We start from the raw sequence: 27,696 nt of genomic DNA, 5'->3' as shown, positions 1-27,696 counted from the left end.
TCGGTATATATATATATAAATAAATATATATATATTAAAAAAAAAAAAATATATATATATATATATATATATATAAAAATATATATATATATATATATATAAATATATATATATATATATATATATATAAAATATATATATATATATATATATAAAATATATATATATATATATATATAAATATATATATATATATATATATATATATATATATATATATATATATATATATATATATATATAAAAAAATATATATATATATTAAAAAAAAATATATATATATATATATATATAAAAATATATACAATATATATATATATATATATATATATATATATATATATATATATATATATATGCTGCCAAGACTAGCTCTTCCATGAGCTTTGACTTTGTATACAAAAAAAATTAAGGGACATGAAATTCCGTACCATATGGGAAACAGACATTTAAAATAACATCCAAAATTTTCTCATTTTATTTAACCTGACACCAACAACGAAGAAAAACAAACTTGGCACCTTTCTGAAATGAGTCACAGTAGAAGAAGTATTCCTCCGAATCTTCGTACTGCTGCTCGATAAAATTGTTTCCAATCACTATCTCCTGGATTGCCTGCCTGAAGCGCTCTGCTGATACAGGACCTGAAAGAACAACAGTTATTATTGCATATAATTACCTTTTATCAAAAGAAAATGCTTGCACGAGAACAAAAGGGGGAAACAGGTAATAAAGGAAGGAGGGAGAAAGACCAGTTCATCACAAATACACACGAAAGCTACTGATAAACTCCTACCAATATCCCTACACCTCTCAATCTCCACTACTTCTAGGTACCAATCTAATTCCAATTTAACCATATCTACAGCTACTATACTGCGACCACTTCTATTTCGGGGAGACCATCCCATGCATTAACTACTCTGAGTGAAAGACCCCTGCCTTGTTAAAGTCTTTACTCTCCCTTTATTTATCTGAGGCTATTCCCTCTGGTCCCATCACTGTCTATTCTGCCAAATAACTTTTCTGAACCTATTTTGTCTATACCCTTCATTACCTTGAACATATATCATATCTCTTCATAATCCCGTTTCCTTGAGGCGCTCCTCATCACTAAGTCTAGCAAGTCCCGGAGTCAATTGAGTAGCCCCATACTGAACCCTCTACGTCATACCACAGATGTGGTGATTAAAACTGCGCACAGTATTCTATATGAGGTCTCACTAAATTCCTGTCATGTTAAAAATACCTCCTTTGATTGATCATTTATCCCCTTATGAATACAGTCTTAAACCATGTTTGCTTTACCTATATCTGCGTGGCACTGTCCTGTCTGCTTAGCCTCCCCCCCCCCCCAATATCTTTTACCACCCCCAGATCCTTCTCCAGTATTACACGCAATAAGACTTCCCTTTGTATTATTAGCCACTGTTGGACTTCGTCCAAAACGGGGACTTATAGATTTGATTTCGATTTTCGTGTCCGTGCGTGCATGCGACCGCAATCATATCTCAGACATGTATGGACCGATTTTATTCATACTTGGCACAAAGACAACAAATGATGGTTATACAACACATGATGTCTTTTTTTCTTTTTCTTTTTTCGATCGACATCAAATCCAAGTTGTCCAACTGGCAATTTTAGTTGTAAAAAACAACAACAAAACCACCTCACCTCACCAAGTGTCGCCATACGCTCCGAGAAAGGGGGTGGGGGCAAGGAGGATGGGGAGAGGAGGGGGGAGAGAGGATGGGGAAGAGAGGATGGGGAAGAGAGGATGGGGAAGAGAGGATGGGGAAGAGAGGATGGGGAAGAGAGGATGGGGAAGAGAGGGTGGGGAAGAGAGGAAGGGGAAGAGAGGATGGGGAAGAGAAGATGGGGAAGAGAGGATGGGGAAGAGAGGATGGGGGAGAGAGGATGGGGGAGAGAGGATGGGGGAGAGAGGATGGGGGAGAGAGGATGGGGGAGAGAGGATGGGGGAGAGAGGAGGAGGGAGGGGAGAGAGGATGGGGGAGAGAGGAGGAGGGAGGGGGAGAGAGGAGGGGGAGGGGGTTTGGCAGAAGGTTAGCATGAGGGGAGGGGTTCTCAACTTGCGTTTGATAGTGGGACTTGTGGAGAAAGGGGGGGGGCAGTGCAGGATTGAACAAAATGGGGCACGGTAACACAGCACATTAATACAGCACACAGAGACCACTGGGAGATGTCTCTGGGGAATGGAAAAGGGAGGAGGGCGAACATGAGGAGATGAGGAGGGAAGGCGGTGTGACAGGAAGGAAAGGCGGCGTGAGGGGCGAAAAAGGAAAGGGTGATAAAACGTGACCAAACAGCACCATTTTCTTTTTAATCGCCGGGTTCCATATCAAACTGGGAGGGAACATTTAAAACCCATGCTATCTACCTGGCAAAGGCTCAAACATGCAGCAAGTTTTGCACCCCTCCGGTCAGCTCACTCTGAATCTGATTCATACATGCTACCATATGGGGAAACAGTTCTATATTCAAAACTAAACTGTCAGTCCTTAACAGTCTCCTTAACAGAGGGGAGGGGTGGAGAAGCAGGAGGAGGGGGAAGAGGTGAGGGAGAGAGAGAGAGAGAGAGAGAGAGAGAGAGAGAGAGAGAGAGAGAGAGAGAGAGGGAGAGAGAGAGAGAGAGAGAGAGAGAGAGAGAGAGAGAGAGAGAGAGAGAGAGAGAGAGAGAGAGAGAGAGAGAGAGAGAGAGAGAGAGATGGACGGACGGACAGACAGGCAGAGGTGGGAGAGAGGCAGAGGAGGGAGAGAGGGGAGGGGAGAGTGCGGGGGGATTCCGGCAGATATGACGCTCAGTTTAACACCCATCCGAGTGACGGCACACACAATGATGAATCACCCTGCCTGTGAAACACCAGGATTATGGTTTATAGCAAAGTCAGAATTCGAACCCAGACGAGACAGCTTAGAGAGCAAGCGTGCATACCTCTGGGCTATCCTGCCATGATGTGGTGATTCATTGCTTTGTAACAAAGGAAAACTTTTTTTACTCATTGTAATCATCTAACTTATTTTGCCTTCCTAACTCCAGTATCGAACAGTGGTATCACTATCAAAGCTTGAAGAGCACTCACCAAGTGGCTTAACCAAGCACTCCAATGAAATGGTTGAAGAAACTTTGAAAAAGAAAACGTTTAATTTGTTTTGTATGTATTTATCTATGCCAAAGTGATGGGCCATATAATGAAAGATCGTACAAAAAGGGGAAACGTGTAAAATAAAATTGCACGTTTTCAGTGAGCCAGTCACTGTCCTTCACACCGCATGACAAAGTGCGACCAATGCAAGCAAGTGGCCCCTGAACTTTGTTCAAGTCAATCGATATACAGTGTTCAGTGACAGTGCGAATATTGTCTAGCGCTTGTGAAGTGACTTAAACACTCAAACGAAACAGTTGATAAGGAATGGCTGGCTTGGCAAGCGATTTCCGATTCGTCATATTAAACACCTCCCAGAGACGCCCAAAATGTGAAACTATGTCCGAGTTTGACAAATTAATTTTTTTTTTTTTTTTTTTTAGCAGTCGGACCTGCTGCGAAGTTCAAATCTCGGGCTTAAATTTTGTCATTCAGCTTAGTTAAAGAGATTCTAGAGGTTATGGCATGTATGGAAATGAAATAAAGCCACAAACACTAACGTCTCCAGGCATTTACATGCATTGGGATGTATCCAGCAATTCGTAGTTATGATGATCAGACATTCAATTAATTATATGAGTGATGAAAGTGAAAAAAACAACTATCGTTAAGAAATCGTTGTGGACTGTTCCAAGGCAAGGAAGGCATTGTTGAGCAGGCCAAAAAAAAAATTGCGAACCAAGACCCCATCGAGGGGGAGCGAGTTGTCTGAGGATTCGCATGATAAAGGATATAATTAAATGAGGCTGTTAATCATCTTCAAAAGGGGTGTTTAAATGAACCCAACACCCAATTTTCAGTCGAGCACTCCCTTGCAGTTTCGTTAGTATGCATGCAAAGTTTCAAGCTACTAGATTTCATGGCTTTGGAGTTATGGATGAGACTGACTGACAGTGACACACTGAGATTTATTAGTATAGAAGAGCAAATGGCTGAGGAGAAGAAAGCAAGAATGAAAGCAAAGCACAAAAATAAATGACGCAAGCAGCAATAAAATGAATTTTAAAAATCACTCAGTGAAACTTGGCAAAATGGAACGGCAATCGGTAGAGCGCAGACCTCCGCCAGGCTGAACAGTTTACATTTTCTATCCCACTGATAGTTCGGATCCAAATCTGGACCTTAACTAAAATTCAATTGGCTTGTTTTTGTCACCTAACCAACTCAACCACCTAGTTTTTGCACAGCTCGTCCACAAATTTTTGAGATATCGTGCTATATATTAGTTTAGCACGATCTCTCAATGGTGAAGACTCACTCAAAAAATCCTCGTATCCAGATTCAAATCTTTACCAAATTGAATCAATTTATCCTTGTCGAACACCCAACCTGTCCACAAAGTTTCCATGGACTCCATCCATAACATTTTGAGATATTATGCTATACAGTATATCGTTTTTGGCCTTATCTCTCAATGGTGAAGAATCACCTGAAAAATTCTCGAATCCGAATCCGGATTCAGATCTTCACGAAAATCGAGACTATTAGTCCTCGTCACACACCCAACATGTCCACCAATTTTCATTCGAATCCGTCCACAACTTTTTGAGATACCATGAAATATCGTTTTTAACCTCATCTCTCAGTGGTGAAGAATCAGTTTAAAATTTTAAATAATTAAAATAATTCTCGTATCCGGATCCGGATTCGGATCTTCACCAGCATTGAATCCATTTGTCCTCGTCACACACCCAACCTGCCAACAAAGTTTCGACGGAATCCATCTATAACCTTTTGTGATATCTGGCTATATATCATTTTTGGCCCCATCGCTCAATGGTGAAGAATCACTTAAAAATTATCAGATCCGGATCCGGATTCAGATCTTCACCAAAATTAAGCGTTGCTGTCCTTCATTGGTCACCTACACACACAAAAAAAATTCAGAACGATTGCTTGAAAACTGTTGCCAAAAATCGTGTGCCAAACAGACAAACAGACAGACAAACGCTACAGACCAACATACTTGGCAAAAATAATTTTTCGCCAAATAACAGACAGACAGAGACGGACAGACAGCGGTGAAAACATAACCTCCGTCCACCTTCGGTGGCGGGGTTAATGAAAGATTGCACAAAAGTTGTCAGAGTCGATATGGATGACGAGCAGTTGATTGACCGATTGGCTAACGGCGGATAATTTAAAGGTTTTTCAGTGAATAGATTCCCTTTACACCTCTTGAGACCTCGAAGACCCTTTAGATCCAATTAGACCCTTTAGAACCCTGAATACCCTCCCTGAGACTCCAACACTTTGGACCTTTAGATCTTCACACCTTTTAATACCCTGAACACCCCATTCGACCTCTTCAGACCATTCCGACCCTTTCGACCTTAAATTACACCCTTTCGACATCTTCGACCTTTGAAGACGTTTTAGACCATTTTGAGCCTTTCGACGAATTTAGACCTTTCTACCTTTCCACAGCAGGAGCATAGACATGTACATTAAAGAGGGGGATATTTATATCACCTGTTCTTTGAAGAGACGCTTTGGTTTTTAATGACATTAAACATTTACACACAACACACTCAACACACCTTGTGTGGAGGTAGGGAGAGGGTGCGGGATCGACTAATTCCATCCTTCAATGAGAAATGGCCTCTCAAATTTTGTATTTTTTTTGTTCCAACATTGCCTTTTTAGACATGAAAAATTTGTTGCACTAATTGCAATTCAAAACAAGAAAGAGCAATCAGAGATTGCAGACCCTCGCCAAGACTTGTTTTGTGTAGCAAATAGACGGAAGGATGTACTAAATGAAAGGTCGTTGATTGCCAATGAAAGGTCTAAACTCGAAATGGTCTAGTTGTAAATGTGTAAAGGGTAATGGCCTGAAAAGTTGTCAAGGTCAAATGGTCTTAAGGCTTAAAGGTCTAAATGGGTCCAAAGTGTCTTTAAAGGTCTAAGGGGTCAGAATTGTCTGAAGGGATCTTAAAACGTCTGAAAAGGGTCTAAAGGTTATAGAGGTATATGGGGTCTTTACAGGGTGTTACGGTTCTAAAAGGTCGAAAAGGTCTTTAAGCTTTTAAGGGTCTTAGAGGGTCTTAGGGTTGTAAAGGGTCGAGAGAGTCTTGGAGCTCTAAAAGGATCTTGAGAGCCTTTGGGCTGGAAAGGGTTGAAAGGGTCTTAGAGTTCCAAATGGTTTAATGTAATTAATACACTCACATTCTGTGTGGACAGACAGACAAACAGACGGACCCAAATGGAATACCCTCTCCTCTGGCAAGGGTAATAAAATCCACTTCAAGTAATCCATGCTTAATACGAGGCTTTTGGCGGGAAGAATAATTACGACATTTCTGGTGGCATATTTGAAACTTGACAAATCATGTAGTTGTTTTATCTTAAACTGGTCACACTGCTGGTGTGAGCATTCCCCCCCCCAATAAACACCCCAAAAAAGAAAACAAATGAAAAGTTATAATAAAGACAGACTATTTTGGAACTCACCGCGGTAGTACGCTTGGAAGAGGGACGCCGGTGTTAGTGGAGAGAGGTTTTCCAGTTGTCCTGGAGTGAAGGGACTATGACTGGGTAGGGGATGTCTTTCCATAAAAATTGCCACGGCTCGAAGAACGCCCTGCTCGGTAATTTCTTCATCCGTGAATTGGGCTTCCATTCCACCGAGGGACTCGCGGTTCGGGTAGAAAGGAGCACATGGGGGGACCATCAGGGACGTGAACCCGAGCAGCAGGAATATGATCTGTGGATGGAGAACCATCGCTGCACACCAGGTGAACTCCGTGAGGACAACAACATGCAAACACAGAGAAGATGAACCGTGTTCTCCCTTATGTACTTGCTTACCAATTTATTAGGCGGGCCGGTCATCCACCACCCACACCCTGTATCCCCACTCCCTTTTCACAGAAACATTATGCACTTCCTCTTTTATTTCCTGCAAAACCCAAAATTATTGGGTTAGCTTCGTTAAGTTGAGTACATTCAGAACACGCTTATTGTTTGGGACAAAGTTAGCCTGGAATTTGGTTGTCAGTGGGCACCTGTCAGTGGGCAGTGCAGGTAAAGAGCTGCTCTTTATCCCTTATGTATTTAAAAACGAAAAACGAAAAACTACAGGCAATGAATGGTGGGAGGAGGTAAGGAAAAGATTTGGGCAGAATGAGACCAGGGAGAAGTTTTTGATCCCATAGGATGTAGGTGGTGAAATTATTAAACATAATTATGGACTCGTTATTCTGCAGAAATTATCATCGATAGAGAGTAGTGTGTCGTTCTGAAGGAGCGGGAGTGAGGGATATTGAAGGAAGGTTAAGTGACAGCATATCGGCTCATGGAAGGAAGACGTTAGCTGTGGTATACCATAGGAGAAAATGATATTGCGAAAGGTTACTCGGGGATTTAAAATAGATATATATATATATATATATATATATATATATATATATATATATATATATATATATGTATATATATATATATATATATATATATATAACTATTGAAACCATGTGGGAATTAATTATGGTGTTGGTGAAATAAATGTCTTGCACAATGCCAGGTATACAGTAACCCTCCCCCTCATTTTTAAACACGAGAAGGGCTTTTTTAAATACCGGGTGTTGCCCGATGCCATTCTGTTGGCATTTTGAAGAAATCAATATTTTTCTATTTTTTGTGGAGGCCTTAAACACGATCCTACACCCACTAAGGAATGGGGGTCAGGGATCAGATAATATTCCCTTTCACAGAGCTACAAAAGCTTAGGCAATGTAGCATGATTTAAAAAAAAAAATCCATAAAATTTCAATTTTATTTTTTGCTAAAACACGCCTCAGCAATCTGCTGAACCTCTGAAAGTTTGATGAGGATCTGTTTGGCCATCTCTGAGAAAAATAGCGACACACAGACACACAGACAGACATACACAAACGGTTCTTATATGTTTCAAATAAAAGGTCTTGTTTATGCAACCTCCCTCCTTTATAAAACTTGTTGCACCCGTCCCTCAATTAATATTCATGTGCTTACGCCCAGTGGCAGATTAATGCACGGGCACGCAGGGCCAGCGCCCAGGGCCCTGAGCTCAAAGGGGAAATTCGAACTCACCGCCGTAGTACGCTTGGAAGAGGGACCGCCGCCGGTGTTAGTGGAGAGAGGTTTTCCAATTGTCCCAATTGTTTTCCAATCGAGCTCAACGTGAGTCGTGGGTAGAAGCAGTGTGATGTGTGGGTCATGCAACCCATGCAATAACATGGGGCTGCACACAATCAATCGTGGCTCACAATCATTCGAGACGGCCCCCGAGGGTGGGGTCTCTTGCTGACAAAGTATATCAACTTGTGAGTGGGGATAAACAGATGGTCCATATCAAGGAAAGAAAGCACTGTGACGTAATGAATCGATTAAAAAAACGTTTCTCCCGATGTTTAACTCGACAGGACTATTACAAAATAAGGGGGTAAGGATAGGTTAGTCGAGAAAGCAAGTGTAATAATAACTACATTTAATGTTTACAAATACAACAATAATCACAATAAAATTGGAATAATTCCTAATGTTGCTACATAAATCGATATTGTTGAACAAATCTACACTACAATTTATTGCATGACCACCAAACAACCCCTCATAGGTAAATGTACCTGACATGTTTACACCATGTGAATACTGGCAAATAAACATGTATCATATTACTAACAAACAATCTTGGGCTTCATTCCATTTAACTTTTGGTTCTTGTTACAAGTTTGTCAATTAAGCTTTGACCACTGGTTTACAATTCCGAAACGGATACAATTCAGGTTATAATATTCGACTCCACCCAGGAGTGTCCTTTTCGTGATGCATTCTTCATGATCATTTGGGTACCTCTGCACTAACTGGTGGAATTTTATGGAAATAGCATCACAAGAAACATTTCCAACCGTTTTGTAGCATTTAAAGTTTGTGTGAAAGCTGACATCATAGCAGTTACCACAACTCGTAATGAGGAACAAATCATAATCAAATGGTAAGTCAACATGTAAGGGAGAGTGGGGTTTGTTGATCTGGCATGCAGGTTGAGCCACACCTTTTTTTTGGAAACTAAACATTTTCTCAACACACATGAACCATAAAGCAGTGAAGTACATCACGACTCTTTCTGGTTTTGTACAGAGACCATTCATTTGTGAACATGGAAACTACTTCAAAACAGGTTCCCCCCCCCCAATGCTAAGTGAATTTTGAAGAACAAAATTAGCAGCATCTTACACCAAACTAAATAAATTGAAAAGTAATAATGTTCTGCACGCTTGAGGATAGTTGTAATACTCCACGAGGTCCGTCTAAAAAGTAACAGGACTGCGAGGTCCGTCTAAAATGTAACGGGACTGACTTCACAGAAATTTTATTCCAAAAAATATATTAAAATCACAGCTTTCACACCCTATTTCCCCTTCAAAATAGTTTCCCTCCAGTCTCACACACTTGTCCATCCTCTTCTTCCATGCTTTGATACACCCCCAGAAGGCTTCGTCTGGAATCCTCCGGAGTTCCGTCATCATGGCCCTTTTGATGGCCTCCACACCCACTTGATCACCCACTTGAGCTTGGGGAAGAGGAAAAAATCAGAAGGGGGCAAGTCTGGCAAATATGGGGGTTGCTCCAGAGTTGGCACGTTCATCTACGCCAGAAACTGTCGGATGCTCAGGGCACTGTGAGCAGGGGCGTTGTCAAGGTGGAGCACCCAGGCGTTGTTCTCCCACAGATCCCTCCTCTTGTCCTGGACTGATCTCATGAGGTGCCAGAGGATTTCCTTGTACACGTATTGATTCACTGTTTGACCCTGTGGTAGAAACTCGAAGTGGACGATGCCCTTGATGTCAAAAAACATGATGAGCATCACCTTGATCTTCAACTTCGACATCCTTGCTTTCTTTGGTCTTGGTGATGCCAGACTTTTCCACTCACAACTCTGCCGTTTGGTCTCGGGATCGTATTCCAATACCCACGATTCATCGCCAGTAATGACTCTCCCGAGCAGGTCTGGATCGTCCTCGAGGCGCTCGATAATGTCTCGACAGACAATGACTCCTTGCTGTTTCTGGTCCTCGGACAACAGCTTGGGGACCATCTTTGCGCACACCTTGCACATTTCGACATTTTCAATGATGATGCTCCAGACAGTGTCCTTGTTGATGGAAAGTTCCTCAGCAATCATCCACACCGCGAGTCGACGATCTGCGCGCACCATCTGCTTCACACGCTCGATGTTGTCCGTCGTTCTGCTCGTTGGAGGTCTTCCAGACCGTGGATCGTCTTCAACCTCATCCCGTCCCTCTTTGAACCTCTTGTGCCATTCAAATGCACGTGTACGTGACATCGTTTCTTCCCCGTAGACTTGCTGCAGCATTGCGAAGGATTCGGAAGGTGTTTTGTCAAGCTTGGCAAGAAACTTCAGATTGGCTCTCTGCTCACGACACATAGTGTGACGACTCAGACTAGACAACGTGTAAAGCACGACCTGTAAAAAAAAATCACACAATGAGCGCAGTCAACCATCACCAATCGTATATAAATAAATAAATAAATAAATAAATAATAATAAAAAAATATATATATTTATATATATATATATATATATATATATATATATATATATATATATATATATATATATATATATATATTGCTGGAATGTTGCAAAAGGCAAACGCAACCCGTTCAAGTTGTGTAAGTGGAGCACACAGCAGGCTCAGTCCCATTACTTTTGAGACGGACCTCGTATTTTAGAGAATTGGACAAAGCCTTGTCCAAGTTTATGTAACATGTGGGTAACAGATTTCAAAATGACTACTGTTGTGCAACTGACTGTAGGCTAAGATGGCTAAACTTACCGCTCAATATACTTACTCAATCAGGCATATATCCATTTTCTTTTTACAGATTCTGGTCTTCAGGTGACTTAATCATCCAGAGGGGTAAACACCTGCAGGTATCGTAGAACGATCAGCAAGGAATACGGCAAGTAGAAGGTAAACTTGACCAGTGGTCAATGAATACAACTGATAGAATGACAACTAACATCCTGGTCAGGATTTGGTCTCCAGGAAGTTATCTATATAACCGATAGACTCTCCCTGACACAGAATTTGCAGCAGCTTTGGTGTCCTACAGGACACCTCAATTAACCAAACAGAACGACACGTTTCACCTGCAAACATTTCGCCATTTCAGAAAGCCACTTCTCAAAATACGAAAGCGAGGTGAAGCCACTTAAAAGATATAGTTAAACGGTATCTTGCAATTCATCAGATAAGGAGAAATTGAAACAACATTGAGAGATCATGAGGAGAAAGCTACCAATAGTTTGCTAATGCCAATTGAATTATCAAATTAAAAGGTCCATTGACACTTAACGGCTCTACTAACACCATAAGGTAGGTAAGTTGAAAAGAAATAAAAATTCACAATCGCCGTCATGTATAATCGCTCTTATTAAATCGTATTAAATAATAAATCATCAAATGTGCTTTTAATAAGAATGACGACAGATCGTGGGATGGTGCTCGAAGACAAATCATCACCGTGGTCTGGGGCTTAAATCTTATAGGTTTGCAAAATTATACAAAGATAAAAGTTGCTCAATGAATCTTGCAACCCCTACATATACAACCATTATGGAAACAGATCTGTTGGAAATATAAGCATCAATATATTACGTATGCAAACATGGTGCAAATTTATACTCCCACCCCATCCTCCAAATGCTCCTCACAGTCTCCTCACAACCATCCCCCAACTCCCAACAGACCATAAACTTATCGCTTCTCCTCCCACTTATACCTAAAACTTATATTGTTCTGCTTCCTCACCAGGCATAATAACACTGAGGCAAGTTATTTTCATCAGATATAATTATAGTTGGGCGAAATAGCTCTTGACACACCGATTCTAAATCTGTTTTTGTTTATTTTCTGGCACGTCAAGTTTTCGTGATGAGACCAATCAAATTTGAAAGGTTATTGCCTGACGTATAATGAAGGAAATAACCTTTCAAATTTGATTGGTCTCATCACAAAATACTGTTATTGATGTGACCGCTGTGCTACCATTGATCATGACCTCAGACGTGACTGTCATCAAAGAAGTACATACGAGCTTGGAACGAGCAGTGTCCAGTGTTTTCCTTCAATGGAGACAAAGAAGATTTTTTCTGCCACCTCGCCACATTAAACTCGGTTTCATGAAGAATTTTATGAAAGTGATGGACCACACAAATTTGAGATGGTTTCAATACCTTGTTGAGAAATTTCCAAACATCAGTGCCACAAAATTGAAGACGAGAATCTTTGTGGGGCCCAAATCAAGGAGGTGCTGCAGGATGAAGACTTTGAAGAAAGCCTCAATATCTTGAAACTAAAAGCATGGCTTTCAAGTGGATTTGTGGAAACTTCTCGTTTAAGCACAAGTCTCCCACATACAAAGACAGAGTTCAGAAACTGCTCGATGCATATCAAACTAGAAGGGCACTCGGTAGAGCGCATACCTTCGCTGCGCAATGCTTGATCCATGAGAACATAATACATTTTTGAAATATCATGCTATAGAGTACTTTATAGTTTTTGGTCTCATCTCCCAATAATGAAAAATCACTTAAAAAAAATAAAAAATTCTCGTATCCAGATCCGGATTCGGATCTTCAGCAAAATCGAATCGGTTCGTCCTTGCCACACACCCAACCTGTCCACCAAGTTTCATCCAAATCCGCTGCAACTTGAGATATCGTGCTATATATCGGTTTAGCCCCATCTCTCAATTGTGAAGAATGACTTAAAAATTATCAGATCCGGATCCAGATTCGGATCTTCACCAAACTTGAATCAATTCTTCCTCGTCATACACCAAACATGTCCACCAAGTTTTGTCCGAATCCGTCCGCAACTTTTTGAGATATATCGTGATGTATATCGTTTTTGGCCCAATTGCCAATGGTGAAGAAACACTTAAAATTCTCGGATCCAGATCTGAATCTTCACCAAAATCGAATCAGTTCGTCTTCGTCACACACCGAACCTGCCCAGAAAATAATTTCATCCAAATCCATCCACAACTTTTTGAGATATCCTGCACACAAACAGACAAACAAACAAGAAGACTACATCGTGCTCTGCACGATACTTGCAAAATTCATAACAAATTTGACCTCAAAAATAGTTGGTGGTTGAATTCAGCGACGAAATATGCAACTCCTCTTCAAATTTCAAGTCAATCGGATGAAAATTGATAGTTTTAGAAATTTGGCCTATGTTGTCCTTTTGGCCTATGTTGATCTCGAAAACAATTGGTGATTGAATTCAGTGGCCTGATCTGCAAATCCTCTTCAAATTTCAAGTCAATGAGATGAAAGTTGAGGGTTTTAGAAACACATCCTTAGTTGTTGACCTTTGGCCAATGTTGACCTTTAAAATAATTGGCTGGTTGAATTCAGTGACCTGAAATATAAATCCTCTTCAAATTGAGTCAATCGGATGAAAATTGACAATTTTAGAAATTCGGCCAATGTTGATCTTTTGGCCTACGTTGACCTCAAAAAGAATTGGCTGGTTGAATTCAGTGACCAGAAATATAAATCTAGAAAAGGTGGGTGTTTACATCTTTGAAGTTGAGAGAAAAAAGTTCGATTTTGTCGACCAGTGTAAGCAAACAGCCACAGTTTATTTTAAACGTGAAAAGAAAATAATCATAAAATCCATGTTACCTCCAGAAATATAGGATTGTGACAAAGGATAAAGGAAACAAAATCAGATTTTGAAAAAGGAGTTTTTATTCTCCATACCAAAGTGTTAGGGGAAAACAAAAAGTTTCACTTATTCGTAACTCGAATTACACTGCAACACCTTTAAGCCGTAGGCATGATCAGCATGCACACACATGCAAACAACAAAAGAATAAACATTATAATCTGTGTTCAGACTTTGCTTGTAGTCTCACAGAGGATCAATTACACAGAAAACAAAGCAGCTCAGAGAAGCAGTCAATGCCACCACATCGGCGTGTGCTCACACGATCAATCGCTGGTGTTATTCTGCAGCGAATATCCTGTTGATACAAACAAACAGCTTGGAAAATGCCCAGATAGTGGTGTTTGCCAATGTTTATAATATGCTTTATCTAAATAGTGGGGCAACTTAGCTAAATATAGCATAACAATTGTGCATTTTGTGAGGAAAGCACCAAATTTGGCACACTAGTAGCCTATCATATTATGAACAGATTTGGATATTGGGCCATCTCAAAATTTTTGATGGCAGTGGAAAATGGCTGCCACAGCGATCAGCGGCTGAATTTGAGATGGCCCAATATCCAAATCTGTTCATAATATGTTAGGCTACTAGTGTGCCAAATTTGGTGCTTTCCTCACAAAATGCACAATTGTTATGCTAAGTTGCCCCACTAAAATGCATTAATTAATGATTCAAATTCATCAAATTGTAAATAATGTGCCACTGCAAATCGATTTACAATTTCCCTGAAGTTACCTGTATTTGTGTGGCACAATTGCATGAATTCATCGGTGGGATTCCAGAGAGGAATTTGGTGGGTTCCTTGCAAATCATTGTGCAGGATGATTGTATCAAAGTGACAGATCATGTTGCAATACTGTTTGAAGCTCCACATTATGTGATGTTCCGCAGTTTCCCAATACGCCACACCATACTACACTGCGCTTGCCATCACACTGAAACCAGCAATGCAGGAGGTATGGGACAGCACTGGTGAAAACTCAGCATGATGGGGAGCTCAACACCAGTGTGGTGCAGCAGAGGCACTCAACGGAATTCCCATCTGAACCCTTCGCTTAAGGGTGAATCCAGGTTCAAATTCTCTACATATGTGTTTGTCTGTTGTCTGCTATAGTCCTAATTCATTTAAAAGTACAATATATCTTGGTTCTGCATGCAATTTATGTACAAGCTCCTCCACGAGCCATAGATTACGGTAGAAAAGAAAAATAGGATAAATGCAGAAATGCTATTTTAAAAAATATAAAGAGTAACAGTCAATTCATGTCATTGAAAATATTAAATAATCCAAACAAAAGGAAACCGTGTACAAATACCATCTCTTACCAAGACAGTGAGTGAGGAATGGGGGTGAGCAAATGGGGAGGAACTCTGAGGGTCAGATGGAACATTTAATCCAACAGGGAGCCAAGCTCGAATCTTTGGACTATTCCAATGAAATGTTCAGGATGTTTGGACCAGTCCACATTAGAGTTTGAATGGGAGTTATGAATAAGAGGGTGGGGAGTTTCCCATGCACCCAAATTATGTGTCATTAAATTGTACAGTGGATTCCGGTGAAGAATTCCAGTCCCGAGGGATATGGCTATATTCTGACTCAATTTATGGGAAAGTGGGGGCTGTGTGTAGCAAATAGCAGGTATGGGATAAAATTATTTCAAAGCAAAGCTTAATTCTTTAATGTATTTTTTAACATGCACACATCTACATGTCGGTGTACCCCTTAATTTAAAATAAATAGATACTTTAAGTTTCCCACTCGTATGTGCAGACCTTGTTCGTTAAAGTAGTTTTTTTTGTTTTTTTTTAACATCTATCAACCAAACACCACAAAAACAATCAGATGCATCTACGTGGGACCTGGCGTGCGCTGCTGACGGATAAGAAGCTCCCACGAGTGCAGCTCTTGAAGCTGTGCGAGCTCGTGGGATTGAAGTGGAGGAAAGCCAAGTGAGAGCGGGCAGAGCATACGGTGGTTTTGAATTGCACTCGCCAGAATGGCCAGAGTCAAAGCAGTGAGAAGATGACGACTGATCTTGGAACTAACATGGGGACAGAAAAAACGATATGTATTAGATTTCTGCAGAGCGAGCAGTTCAGTTTTCTATTTTTTAAACCAAAAAAAGCAATATATCACAGCATGGAAATTATGGCAAGGTGAAGTTAATTAGAGAAAGTTGCTGATGGAAAGCATTTGGCATTATCAACAAAGGTATCACCCTGCTTCTCTGCTTTAAAGAGAATGCCATAGTAAATGACATTGCTCATTCCTTGCTGCCTGTACCACTGCACCAAACATAACTGTACAGAGTTTCAGTGACTATCAGCTGATCAAAAAACATAATTTAAAGCCACAGCTTTGTTGAATTCATATCTACAGATGAAAGTGGAATTTGTTTTTTTAAAACATTTTGCAATCTTCAATAAGGAACAAAAAAATAAAGTTAAAGAGGAAAGCACAGTTGTGTGAAGCAATGTAGAAGTCTCAAGAGAAAACACTGCACCAGAGCAGACAAAGTGATGTCTCAAAACATTATTGGCTGAGGTTAAAGGAAATAAAAATAAACGCCAGGAAGAAGCGCAATACGTCTCGATGTGATAAGTGTGCAGAATATTTATTTCCAAATCGTCGAAGGCTCATGGAGGGATCCAAAAACCAACAACCTTTACCACAGAAACCTTGCAACTTCCCAATGTTACTCAAGGAAAGCTGAGGAGGCCAAGCTTGCTCTTCAAGATAAGGGAAGAGGCAAACCACGACAACAAAAAAGCTGAAATTGTGCATTTAAATAATGGACACCATCAACGGATCAATAAAATAGTAAAGAGTTTAACAGCGGTCACCCTGACTTCAAACGAGCCCTTCCAAATATAGAAAGGGTTTAAGTACCTGTTCGATATCAAACTGGGAAATTAAGAGGAAGGCTTAAAAGCAAGCGATGTTTGAATCTTTGGTAAAAGTAAATAGGAAATTGTGCAAAGTTCAGAGGAGTATATGTCATACAAGCTTGATCAAAGAAGCCAGTACAATTGTGGGGAAATTTTGGAAACACACCATTTGGAAAATGAGAAATGTGATGTGGAGACACCAATTATAATGGGAATCTGACTTTCCGATCACGATCCAGCCAGAGATAAACTCCGCAAGGACTGTTCCAGCATGCGTTCCAAGTGTCTTTTTGGCATGAGGGATGTGTAGAACACCTTATTGTAATTGCACAATGTAATTTCCTCATGTAATAATCATTCTGCACATACATCTCAAGCACCCTTAGATTTTTCGAGCAAATTTGAAACAATCTTTTGAGACACCAGCATATGGACTGTCCAAAAACACACCAATTACATTATTGAACTAGAGGGGGAGCACTCGGTAGAGTGCAAAACCTCTGCCGCCAATACTGCTAGGTCACTCAAGTGAACCTGATATCCTATTCATTCAATTTGACATCAACAGTGCTCACAGAGTTATAGTTTGCAACTTTCCCTTTTACATACTCAATTCATTCGTCATAACTAGATTCCTTGTGACAGAAATTGACTTTATGTGGGTATATCCATCTGAAGTTCCAAAATCAGCCGCAATTATAATTTTGGCATGTTTTTTTTTGTTGGAAATCACTTATAACATGTGGAAATGCAAAAAAAAAAAAAAAAAAAAAAAAAAAAAAATCGAAATTTTGTTGAAAATAAAGTTGCAAATTTTTTTTTCTCTAACAATTTTTTTTTGGGGGCGGGGGGGTTGGAAATAACTTAAAACATGTAGAAATGCAAAAAAAAATTCAAATATTTTTTCAAAATGGCCGCCATCGCGGCTATATTGGATTTTGGACCAAGTCCATAATCTAATGGCATGATCCTTGGACCATACCTAATCCCCCCACCAAGTTTCGTCGAAATCTGTTGAGGACTTTTTTCCGTAATACTGTTCACAAACAAACAAACAAACAAACAGAAAGGGGTGAAAACAGTAACCTCCGATCTTCGATGGCGGAGGTTAACTAGAGAGTTCATATAACGCATTACCCCACGCAGTGTTCAAGTACAGTATATACTTCAATTTCAATAAAATAATGATTTTAAAGATTGTTAAAAAAATTCTGGAAGTTTAGAGCTATTGAAGCAATGTTAACAATCACCCTTACACACCACCATATTTAACATGTCCAAGTACTGCTAAATGGAAGGGTTTTGGAAGTAACAAGGCGATCTGTGTTCTAGTGTTGAAGTACATAATTATATTTAAATATTATAAAATAAAGATTGTAAAATTCATCAAAATTCATAAATTCTGGAATTTTTGTGGTAACAAATACAGGCTCTCCACTCAGTTCCCTTACATGATCATACGGTGCACAAAAACACAACTTGGTGAGTGATCAAGCAACTTACAAGTGATAATAAACAATTTTGTCAACAACGTAAAACTGATCGATGACCAACTGATAATCATGTCCCCTATTTGCCAACGATGTTAAAAAAATTAAGACGTACCAAGACACTGTGCAAAGGTTTGGGTTTTTTTTCAATGAGGATTCATATTTTATAGTAAATTCAACAAATTATCAGTGATAACAGTCACATCTGTATTATTGTAAATTAACAGCCTTTATAAATGCATGTGAAACAAACTGCTTTAATAAGTAACAATAGCAGTCATTTTATAGTACGAGTGAATACTTTGTGTATCTGCCCTTTGCCTTCTTGAGTGTCATCATTCTTTTACCCATGCTTCCTGGAGTGCTTTTACCCATGCTCAGGTGATGTTTTGCTTGTGGTCAACAAGCATTCCAAGGGCAAGAGTTGAGAGGTCTTGTGGACTGGAAGCAAAACATTGACTAATGTTGACTCTGCTCTTTCCTGTTTGTATCAAAAATTGGGAGCAGAATCTACGTGAGTGTGTATTTTAAACACACACACACACACACACACACACACACACACACACACACACACACACACACACACACACACACACACACACACACACACACACACACACACACACACACACACACACACACACACACACCATTTTAAAATGCGATTGTGGGCTGCATTATCGACGAGGGTTTGCATCCTTGTTACGATTTAAAATGCCTGGAATAAAAGACACCCCCAAATGACATGCTTAGTCTAAAATCATGAAGCTGCTTGGATAGAATTGTATGAAAGGTGCGGTTCTGTACCGAAGAAAACAATCTGCAAAATGACTCAGCATTGCAGGGATGAGCAGCGTCTGCAACGTGGCAGCAGGAAGGTAGTGGTACAGAAACAGCGGCTTGTCTGTCAGCAGGTACGGCAGAAAATTGAACATCCATCCACCAGCCAACACCCACCCGGTAATCGAGAATTGTTCCCACAGTCCTGAACAGGATAAATGTACAGCAAAATACCATGCAGAGAGATCTTACACCACACAATATTTTTCATTGTGATACATTGTCATAAATTTGGAATAAACCTCATTCACTTGCAAAAATAAAGTTAAGATCTGTTCATGTCATACAGGTGAAAATGTTCCAAAAATATAAGAAACAAACATTCGGTTGGAGTCCTTGGTTAAGGTTTGTTCATTTCAAATCATTATCTGCAGTGAATTTTACTGGCTATGAACAATATAAAACAGTCTCACAAACTGTGGAAACAGAACTGAAGTTGTTATCTGACAAATAGGGGCCAATACCAGAGAGGTCCAGAATATTAACTCTGAAACTCGAGCCCCGAGAGAGAAAATATCTGTTGTAAATTTTCCAGCACATAACAAGATTCCTTCTTCAATTGCCAATTGTTGGGAAGTGTAAATCAAATGAAATATATATCCATTATGCCCGCGTTTGTGGCTGAGTTACACTCAACATCAGGAGCACCCTTTCTCAGAGTGTGCCCACACACTGCCCACACCCCTTCCTCCAAATCCCATTGCAATATCTCGTCTGTCCTTGTCCCTTCTCAGTAACAACTTATTTGTGTTTTTGCTTTACCATCGTCCAAACAGTGATGGCTCTGAGTATTGAAGAAGACTTCAACCACTACCATGTCCGCTGGCTTCGCATTGATCCTCAAATTCCTGTCCATGATGTTGCAAATCACTTGTTGATGATGTTGCATTGATCACTTCAGGTCTTACCCAATTTGTTGGATTCTCAACCTATTTTTGACTTTATAAAAGTCCAATATCCCTTTCACATTTCCTGCTCTTTCTTTGCTTATGCACTCTTAATAATGTTCATCTATCTGGGATCTACAAGGTGCCGCTGTGTCTGGCACAATAATTGGGCAAATTTGTCTATCCTGAGGTGTGTCATATACCCCTTCACTGAGTAAACTGTGGTGCAATCCCTCTTTGCTGATGTCGAGAAAATAAGCAACCAATTGTCCATCTGGAGCATTTTATTAATGCACAAAAGGCCCATAATTCTCATTTTATCCCTCTCTAATGACAGACCGGTAAATCTGCCAACGTATTTTTGTGGTGACAGGTACAGTCTCGAAAGCTTCTTTAATAGCTACATCCTGTCTTACAGAGATCATTTCCCTCCAAAGTCAGCCACCACCTAACATTCTTCAGCTTAGATTGGTGTACAAGCCCATCATCTGAAGTGGCAAGGAATATGGTCCCCTTGAGGCCCTGGAATGTAAGGCACTTCATGTGCTTGGCATCTTGCAAAAGGATGGTATGTCTCAGGGTATGTGTCTTGTTCACCAGAGCCAGGTTGGTGACCAAGCAGTATTTTAACAGCTATATTCTGGTGTTGCTCCTCCTGCCCTCTCACTTTTATGCCCACACCAATGCCCCTCCACACTCCCCACATTATAGGAGAAACCTTTTCCTTATTCCCTCCATAAGTCAAAATCGATGTTCACCTCCTTACATCCATTCATACTGTTATTTTCTTGCTTGTGAAACTATTTGAGTCTGTCTCAAGCTATTCCCTTCAGGATTTCAGGTCTGTTGCTGGTTGCCACTCCATGATCTTTCTGACTTCTACCTCTGAGCTTCTCTTCCCCCTTTCACCCATAAGTCCTCTCCACCTACAATCCATCCATTGGGACCATACTCTGTGCAGAGCATTGGTGCTGCCGAAGCACTCTCCTTGGCTATTGGGCACAATCCTGGACGGGTCGCCACTCGAACACAGGATACCAGCAAGCTGGCATTCATTTTGCCAACCACGGAAGGATGACAGGCCGAGTTAACCCCACCTGGTATTAATTCAACAGCTGAGCGGGATTTGAACTCAGGACCCTAGGATCCCAAGCCTGCCACCCTAACCATTAAGCCAACAACAAGCATATACATAAAATGGTGCCTCCGTATGTTCTTGCCCTCCCATTTTCCATTTGTCCCATTTTGTGTCTGTTGATCCTTTGCTGATCCCAATCATTCCTGCTCTCCCAAGAGCATCAACACTTGTATGAAGAAACAAGCTTAACAATCGCAACTTGTGTTTACGGAGACACGGATAATGTGCTTGGGTAAAGATATTCAGCAGCGTTATCTTAAGGCCCGGTCACACCTTGACGTTTTAGCCAGCGATGGCAACGTATTAAAATGTATGTAAAACGCTGGCTGACGTTGAACTTTTGATGTTTTTTTTTAAAGATTCGGACGTATTCATAACGAGTTGGTCGTATGCATAACATATTACTAATGGACACAGAACGTTTCATTGTGTTATAGATAACTTATACCAACGAATGCTGAACCTGTTGTTGGCCTACACAACCTATGCCCAACGATAGTCTAACTTAGGCATAGCGCGTTGCACGCATCGCCGACGATGTCGTGACATAGCCTATTAAAAGGCTGACGCACAACGATTCGAATCATAACTGCCGTAGAAATGGAAGTGACAACATCGCGGTCACACCTTGGCGATCTTGCCAGCGTATGCCGACCTAAGAAAAATGTGTCTAAAACGTTGGGGGCACGTCAAATACGGTATGAGTAAGTTTGGTATACGTGAGTAGAACGCTAAAGTACGCTATCATACGTCGTAGTAAGTAGAGTACGTCAAGAAATTTTAAACATGTTCAAAATTTTACGACGTACTCGGCGTATGACACACGTTCCGCATGCGATGGGGATAAGTTGTACACACGATATGCGGACGCTTACACACGTCCACAAACGCTACTTATAAGCTACTCATAAGTCGAAACACGTCGCGGTAATGTCTTTTTTACGCGAAACTTATTTCTAACTTATGTTTGACGTGCTTTGAACCAATTCTTTACGTAGTCCCAACACACATCGACGTATGTAGACATATTCCAATGACGTCTTCCGGTCGACAAAAAAAAAAAATGAATGTGTTTCTAGCTTCCAACTGCCATATAAAGACGTGTTCCCAGCGGTTTTGGGAATTGGTATATAAAAATGGTGTTCATAAAAGGGGAACCCAACAGTGTTTTCGAGTTCCTTTTTGAGTCGATGTCCATGTTCAGCAGTAACAGTATCAGTATCAGTATTAGTATTAGTAGTAGTTTGTTCATGTTGGCAGTAGTAGGTGGGTGTGAGGGGGAGGGTGTGGGTTATGATGGATCGTCCTTGCGTCCACGCGTGTCCACGGGTAGGTTCATAGGCTGCCACTCAACGATTTAAATGGCTGCATCTCCACTATTGAAAGTAGACGCTTGCGCTCAACAATTGGATTTTTTTTACACTCAACGACTTTTAAACGGAACCACTCAGCTATTTTCATTGTTTACAATGAACGATTTAAATTGCTGTCACTCGCCTTTGTTTTTTGACGCTGGGGTTTGGAAATTTTAATCGTTTCTATTGAACGTGCTAAATCGCTCAAACCCCACTATTGAAAGTAGACGCTTGCGCTCAACAATTGGATTTTTTTCCACTCAACGACTTTTAAACGGTACCACTCAGCTAGTTTCATTGTTTACAATGAACGATTTAAATTGCTGTCACTCGCCTTTGTTTTTTTTTTTGTTTTTGTTTTTTGACGCTGGGGTTTGGAAATTTGAAGCGTTTCTTCTGAACGTGTGAAAACGCTCAAACTCGACTATTGTAAATAGACGCTGCCGATGGACAATTGGAATCATAGCCAAGCTAGACATCGAAGTGTGAACATCCTCGTCATGCCGAAGAAAAGTTTGAAGAATGCTGCAAATAAGTGTCCTGGCCGTGGCCGTGGACGCTGACGCAAGGACGATCCATTATACCGACGTCTTTCAGCCTATGAGTAACTTAAAAGTAACGTCTGTCGATGTGTGGCAACGATCGCGTAACGTGCCAACAACACGTTAATCATAGGTTAGAAATAAGTTTCGGGTACGCTAAACATTACCTCGGCGTGTCTCAACTTATGATTAACTTACAAGTAGCATGTGTTGACGTCTGTCAACGATCGCAGACCGTGCATACAACTTGTGGCCAGCGTAGCGGAACGTGTGAGTCATACGCCGGCATACGTCGTGAAATTTCAAGCATGAAAAAATTTGAGGACAACCGAAAAGTACAACGTTTAAAGCCAACGTACAACGACGTATGGCAGTGTTTTTCAGCGTGCTCTCAATGTTATCAAAACTTACCCATAACGTATTCAACGTGTGCCAGCATTTTAGAAAAAAATTTCAAAAATCGGCATACGTTGGCTAAAACGTCAAGGTGTGACCGGGCCTTTAACACTTACCATCACTACAGCACATTGACAGATAGGGTCTAACAATTTTTTATTCGTTTCCATCACCCAACATACCCTGTAAAACACATCAAAGTGAAGTTTGTGATTTAATAATAATATACCTGTATCGATAAAGATCAGGTTTTATGAAATTGGTTGATTTTGAGTGTTCTTTGGTACATCATCACCGATCGTTGAAAGTGTCATATTTAACATGACGTTCATAAAGATATTTTACGGGGAATTTTTACACGGCGACATGTTTTCCAAAAGCATGTCAAAGTTCTCTTTCAATAAACATGGCTCGAGGAAAATATAGCTCAAATCTCTGGTGCTCTCAATACGAGAGAGCAATGAACATTTGGTGACTAGTAACTGATTTGTGAAGATGAAGGAAATAAAAATATTGTTTAACAGATAACGTTTTAAAACTCAGACTGCACAAAGCATTGGAGGGAAGCTTACCAGTCAGTGTGGCATGGGACAAAAACCAAAGGTTATGAAAATTGACAATTTAATCAGTCGATACACATCCATTTATCATTCCGGATTTTAAATATCCCACGGTGTTTAATGCTGGACAACTGATCACATCCACATCACTTCGACCAAAAGCCAAAAAGTGGTGATTCCGCTGGAAGTTAAAAGGATTATGTTTAACACTCAATGACCTGGCTGTTACACCGACTCAACATAAATGTTTTGGTAACACCGATATCGATCCATTTCCATATTAAAATTACATGCTGCATACCCATTCATTCTAAATGTGTTGACAACACTACTCCCACCCCTACCTCACTCACTCACATAAATCAAAAATTGACCATCAGAACAAAAGAAAGCTTTTCCCAACCGATCACACACATCTTTGCTATTTACAGTACCCAACAATCTTTTGATCATAATGCTGGACTTGCTGCATCTAGTGACCAGATCCTGGAAAACAAAATGTACACAGTAATGGTGGTGCAAAGGTAGCAATGGTGTAAAGGTAGCACACTTGCCTTTGGGCTATCAATTTGCATTTAATTCCTGAACAGACTATAAAACGTTGGATTGTTGTTTCACAGGCAAGGCCCTCCAAAACAGTGCGCCATACCTTGGATGGATGTTAGGCTGGGTATTCAGTATGCTGACATTAGTTGGTGGATTTTAAATAACCCCATGATGTTTTTCACAAAGAGTCGGTATGTTGTCGCCAGCACTCTCAACAAATTACAACTTCCTGTCCTGACTTTCTGATGGGAAGGCTATGGCAAACCACAAAACAATCCTTGCTTTTGGCAATACCAACGTTTTATCGGAAGAGCGAGAGCGAGAGAGAGAGACTTTTGGAGTCCTTTTATTACAAAAGTAAAAATATATCTATGTACAATTTACAAATCAGAAAACACTGAGAAAAATAAGAAGAGAGAAAGGATTTAAGCAAGAGAAAAAAACAGGAAAATAAATTCATGAATACATCAAAAAGAAAAAACTGTTTCATTTCTTATACAACAAAGAACATTTTCACACACCATTTATCAAATCTTCACGCCAAATCTTCGATTTACCTAATTATTCACGCGGGTAGGTTACCGAGAGATTGTACCTCAATGGGACCGCTTGGAAACGAGCCGCTTAAGCAGCTCGCTTCCTTTTGGGATAACCGAGCGGGGTATTATCGCGCAGTCCCGTTGGACCCGATCACTTTACTGGCTATTTAAAAACCAACTATATTCCGAGTGCAAGATGAGGCAGTTCAATGAGGGAATGGACGCAACGAACAGGTTTACATTCACACAAGGACATTTATTATAATAATGCACGTATGCAATTAAACAAGGCAAAACACGTATGCAATTATACAAGCAACAAAAGCACGACAAAAGAATTACAACCGTCTACTTATTACGTACAGTCACTTGCACTTATTAGCAGTTCCTGCTTATTAGACGGGCCTACGGACACACGTACGCACACACACACACACACACACACACACACACACACACACACACACACACACACCCAAGAAATGGTGGCAGAGGCCTTTAATAACGGGCTCCAGCTCGGAGGACAGGTGAGCTGAAACCCAGAACCTATCTCGAACCTCTCCACCTCGTGTGGTCTTCAAGTTGTTCGGACCCGGGCTCCAGCGAGAGCGAGCTGGATCCAATCGCCGTGAGCTGCGATCCTTCCCAAGTTCCCGCGAATCCTCCCGCGCTTCTCAACACGTGCTGGTGAGACGAGGCACCGATCCTTCCCGTCGATGCGTCGCTTCCCTGAGGAACCACCTCCCGCGCTTCTCAAGACGTGCTGGTGAGACAAGGTGCCGATCCTTCCCGTCGATGCATCGCTTCCCCGAGGAACCACCTCCAAGAAGAGGTCGATGAGTCGCAACAAGCCGGGAACCAAAATGGAGAACAAAGAACTCCACGAACCCAGAAGAAGAAGAAGAAGCCACCACTCGCAGCTCGAGCCGAGCGACCGGCTCAACTTCCTTCCAAGCAAAGCAGCTCAAAGCAAAAAAACTCTTCCGAGCCAAGCAGAAGCCGAAGCTCACGGAACCATCAAAGCAAAAAGCCTCCTCTCGAGCCAGGCTGCAGCCGAAGCTCACTGAGCCAGCCGAAGCAAAAAGCTTCCGAAGGCCTCAACCCTAACCCAAGCCAAACAGGACCCGAAGGTCTGCTGAACGGCTACTCTCTACTCCCTTCTCCAACTCTGCCCACGAACAAAAGAAAAGATCTCCTCTTATCCTTCTCCCGCCTTTCCCCCACTCCCGGCGTGACTCATGACTCATGCTCTCGTGCTCCATCCCCCGCTCAGCCACGGGTGGGAGGGAGTTGTTGAGATCATGAGTCACGGGACGGCAGGGTTCTTCTTGCTCTTCGCAGAAGAGGTGGAGGGATGTCTCCATTGTTCGTTCCCGAACTATTAAATCGATCCACAGCGCATCTAATCGATTTCTGAACATTTAAACAATGAAAGGTGAGCTATCTAGGGAACAAGCACTTATCGACATAGCTGACTAAAGGAACCTGTATGTTGTGTGCAATCGAATTCCCAAATTCGGAACAATATGTTATACAGCAGACAAACTGTGGCTACAAAGCTTGAAGGTGAAGGTCTCAGAAAACAAATGGAATCATTTGAAACAGCACTTCTTACTGTAATATGGTATAAGATTTTGACAAGGTTTAATGTAACTAGCTTATCACTTCAAAAAGTTGAGACTGACCTTCTGTCAGTTGTGAACCTGTATGAGAGTCTGATCTCCTTCATCTCTGAAATGAGACAGCATCAGTTTGATGAAATAGAAGATCAGGCTAGGACTTTTGCTGAGCCTATCTACACAGATACAACAAAAAGAAAAAAATTATTTGATGAATCAGTTGGGATAGAAACTCATCTTGATCCACGTCAGAAGTTCATGGTGGACAATTTTTACACAATATTAGATTGCCTTTGGAATGAATTAGAGCGCAGAGTGAATGCCTATTCAGAAATAAAGAAGCTGTTTAGCTTTTTAACAGAGTATGACAGTATGAACGATGATGACCTCAAAGCTCAACTGGAACTCCTTGTCAGTACCTATTCCAGTGACCTGGAAGCATCTGTTTTGGATGAATTTTTGCAGTTTAAAGACATTTTGTCTTCTGAATCTGACAAGTCAGTGCCAAACATTTCCACTTTGTTGAGGTCCAAAGATGGTATTTTGACAACTGCCTTTCCAAACATTAATATCTTGGTAAGAATGTTCCTTACCATCCCCATTACAAACTGTCAAGGAGAGAGGTCTTTCTCTACTCTATCTCGGGTGAAGAATCACATGAGATCAACTTTGGGACAAACCAAATTAAACTCACTTTCATTACTAGGCATTGAATCTGACCTCCTACAATCCCTTGACACAAACAGTATCATTGACAAATTTGCCATAGAAAGAAGCAGGAAAATGTCATTTTGAACTTCACATAGTTGTGCTTGCAAAATTTATTATGCTTCAGTTTCATTGTATTTTTCAATTATTTCTATGTGTAAGATGTACATGATATGGAACTTGATTTACTTTGATTTACTTTGATGTACTTTGATGTGCTTGATATGGAACTAATTTGATTAAAAATTAGTGATGTTACATTA

General features: G+C 40.7%; 2 protein-coding genes across 17 annotated transcripts in view; both read right to left on the bottom strand.

Moving 5' to 3' along the window:
- The window catches only part of LOC147013086 (von Willebrand factor A domain-containing protein 7-like), an 83,996-nt gene extending 72,934 nt beyond the window's left edge, over positions 1–11,062 (bottom strand). Inside the window, exons 1-4 of the mRNA XM_085854637.1 lie at positions 11,028–11,062; positions 8,241–8,391; positions 6,621–6,873; positions 522–644 (exon numbers count right to left, since the gene is read on the bottom strand). Coding sequence (XP_085710763.1) covers positions 522–644; positions 6,621–6,873; positions 8,241–8,391; positions 11,028–11,047 — 547 coding nt within the window. The 5' untranslated portion in view covers positions 11,048–11,062. The remainder of the gene's footprint in view (positions 1–521; positions 645–6,620; positions 6,874–8,240; positions 8,392–11,027) is intronic.
- The window catches only part of POMT1 (protein O-mannosyltransferase 1), a 127,824-nt gene continuing 111,080 nt past the window's right edge, over positions 10,953–27,696 (bottom strand). For 9 of the 16 annotated variants that reach the window (XM_085854639.1, XM_085854642.1, XM_085854638.1 and 6 more), the window contains 3 exons: positions 26,792–26,837; positions 19,111–19,288; positions 13,919–15,963 (listed from right to left, as the gene is read on the bottom strand). In XM_085854639.1, coding sequence (XP_085710765.1) covers positions 15,703–15,963; positions 19,111–19,288; positions 26,792–26,837 — 485 coding nt within the window. In that variant the 3' untranslated portion in view covers positions 13,919–15,702. Of the gene's footprint in view, positions 11,104–13,918; positions 15,964–19,110; positions 19,289–26,791; positions 26,838–27,696 lie in introns of those variants that run through there. The other 7 variants (XM_085854644.1, XM_085854647.1, XM_085854640.1 and 4 more) reach the window with 6 other exon arrangements.

Source organism: Eptatretus burgeri, chromosome 14 (assembly GCF_056783735.1).
Source record: "Eptatretus burgeri isolate ZD-2024b chromosome 14, Ebu_testis_v1, whole genome shotgun sequence".
Taxonomy (NCBI): Eukaryota; Metazoa; Chordata; class Myxini; order Myxiniformes; family Myxinidae; genus Eptatretus; species Eptatretus burgeri.
This window is presented reverse-complemented; position numbering and strand designations above follow the sequence as displayed.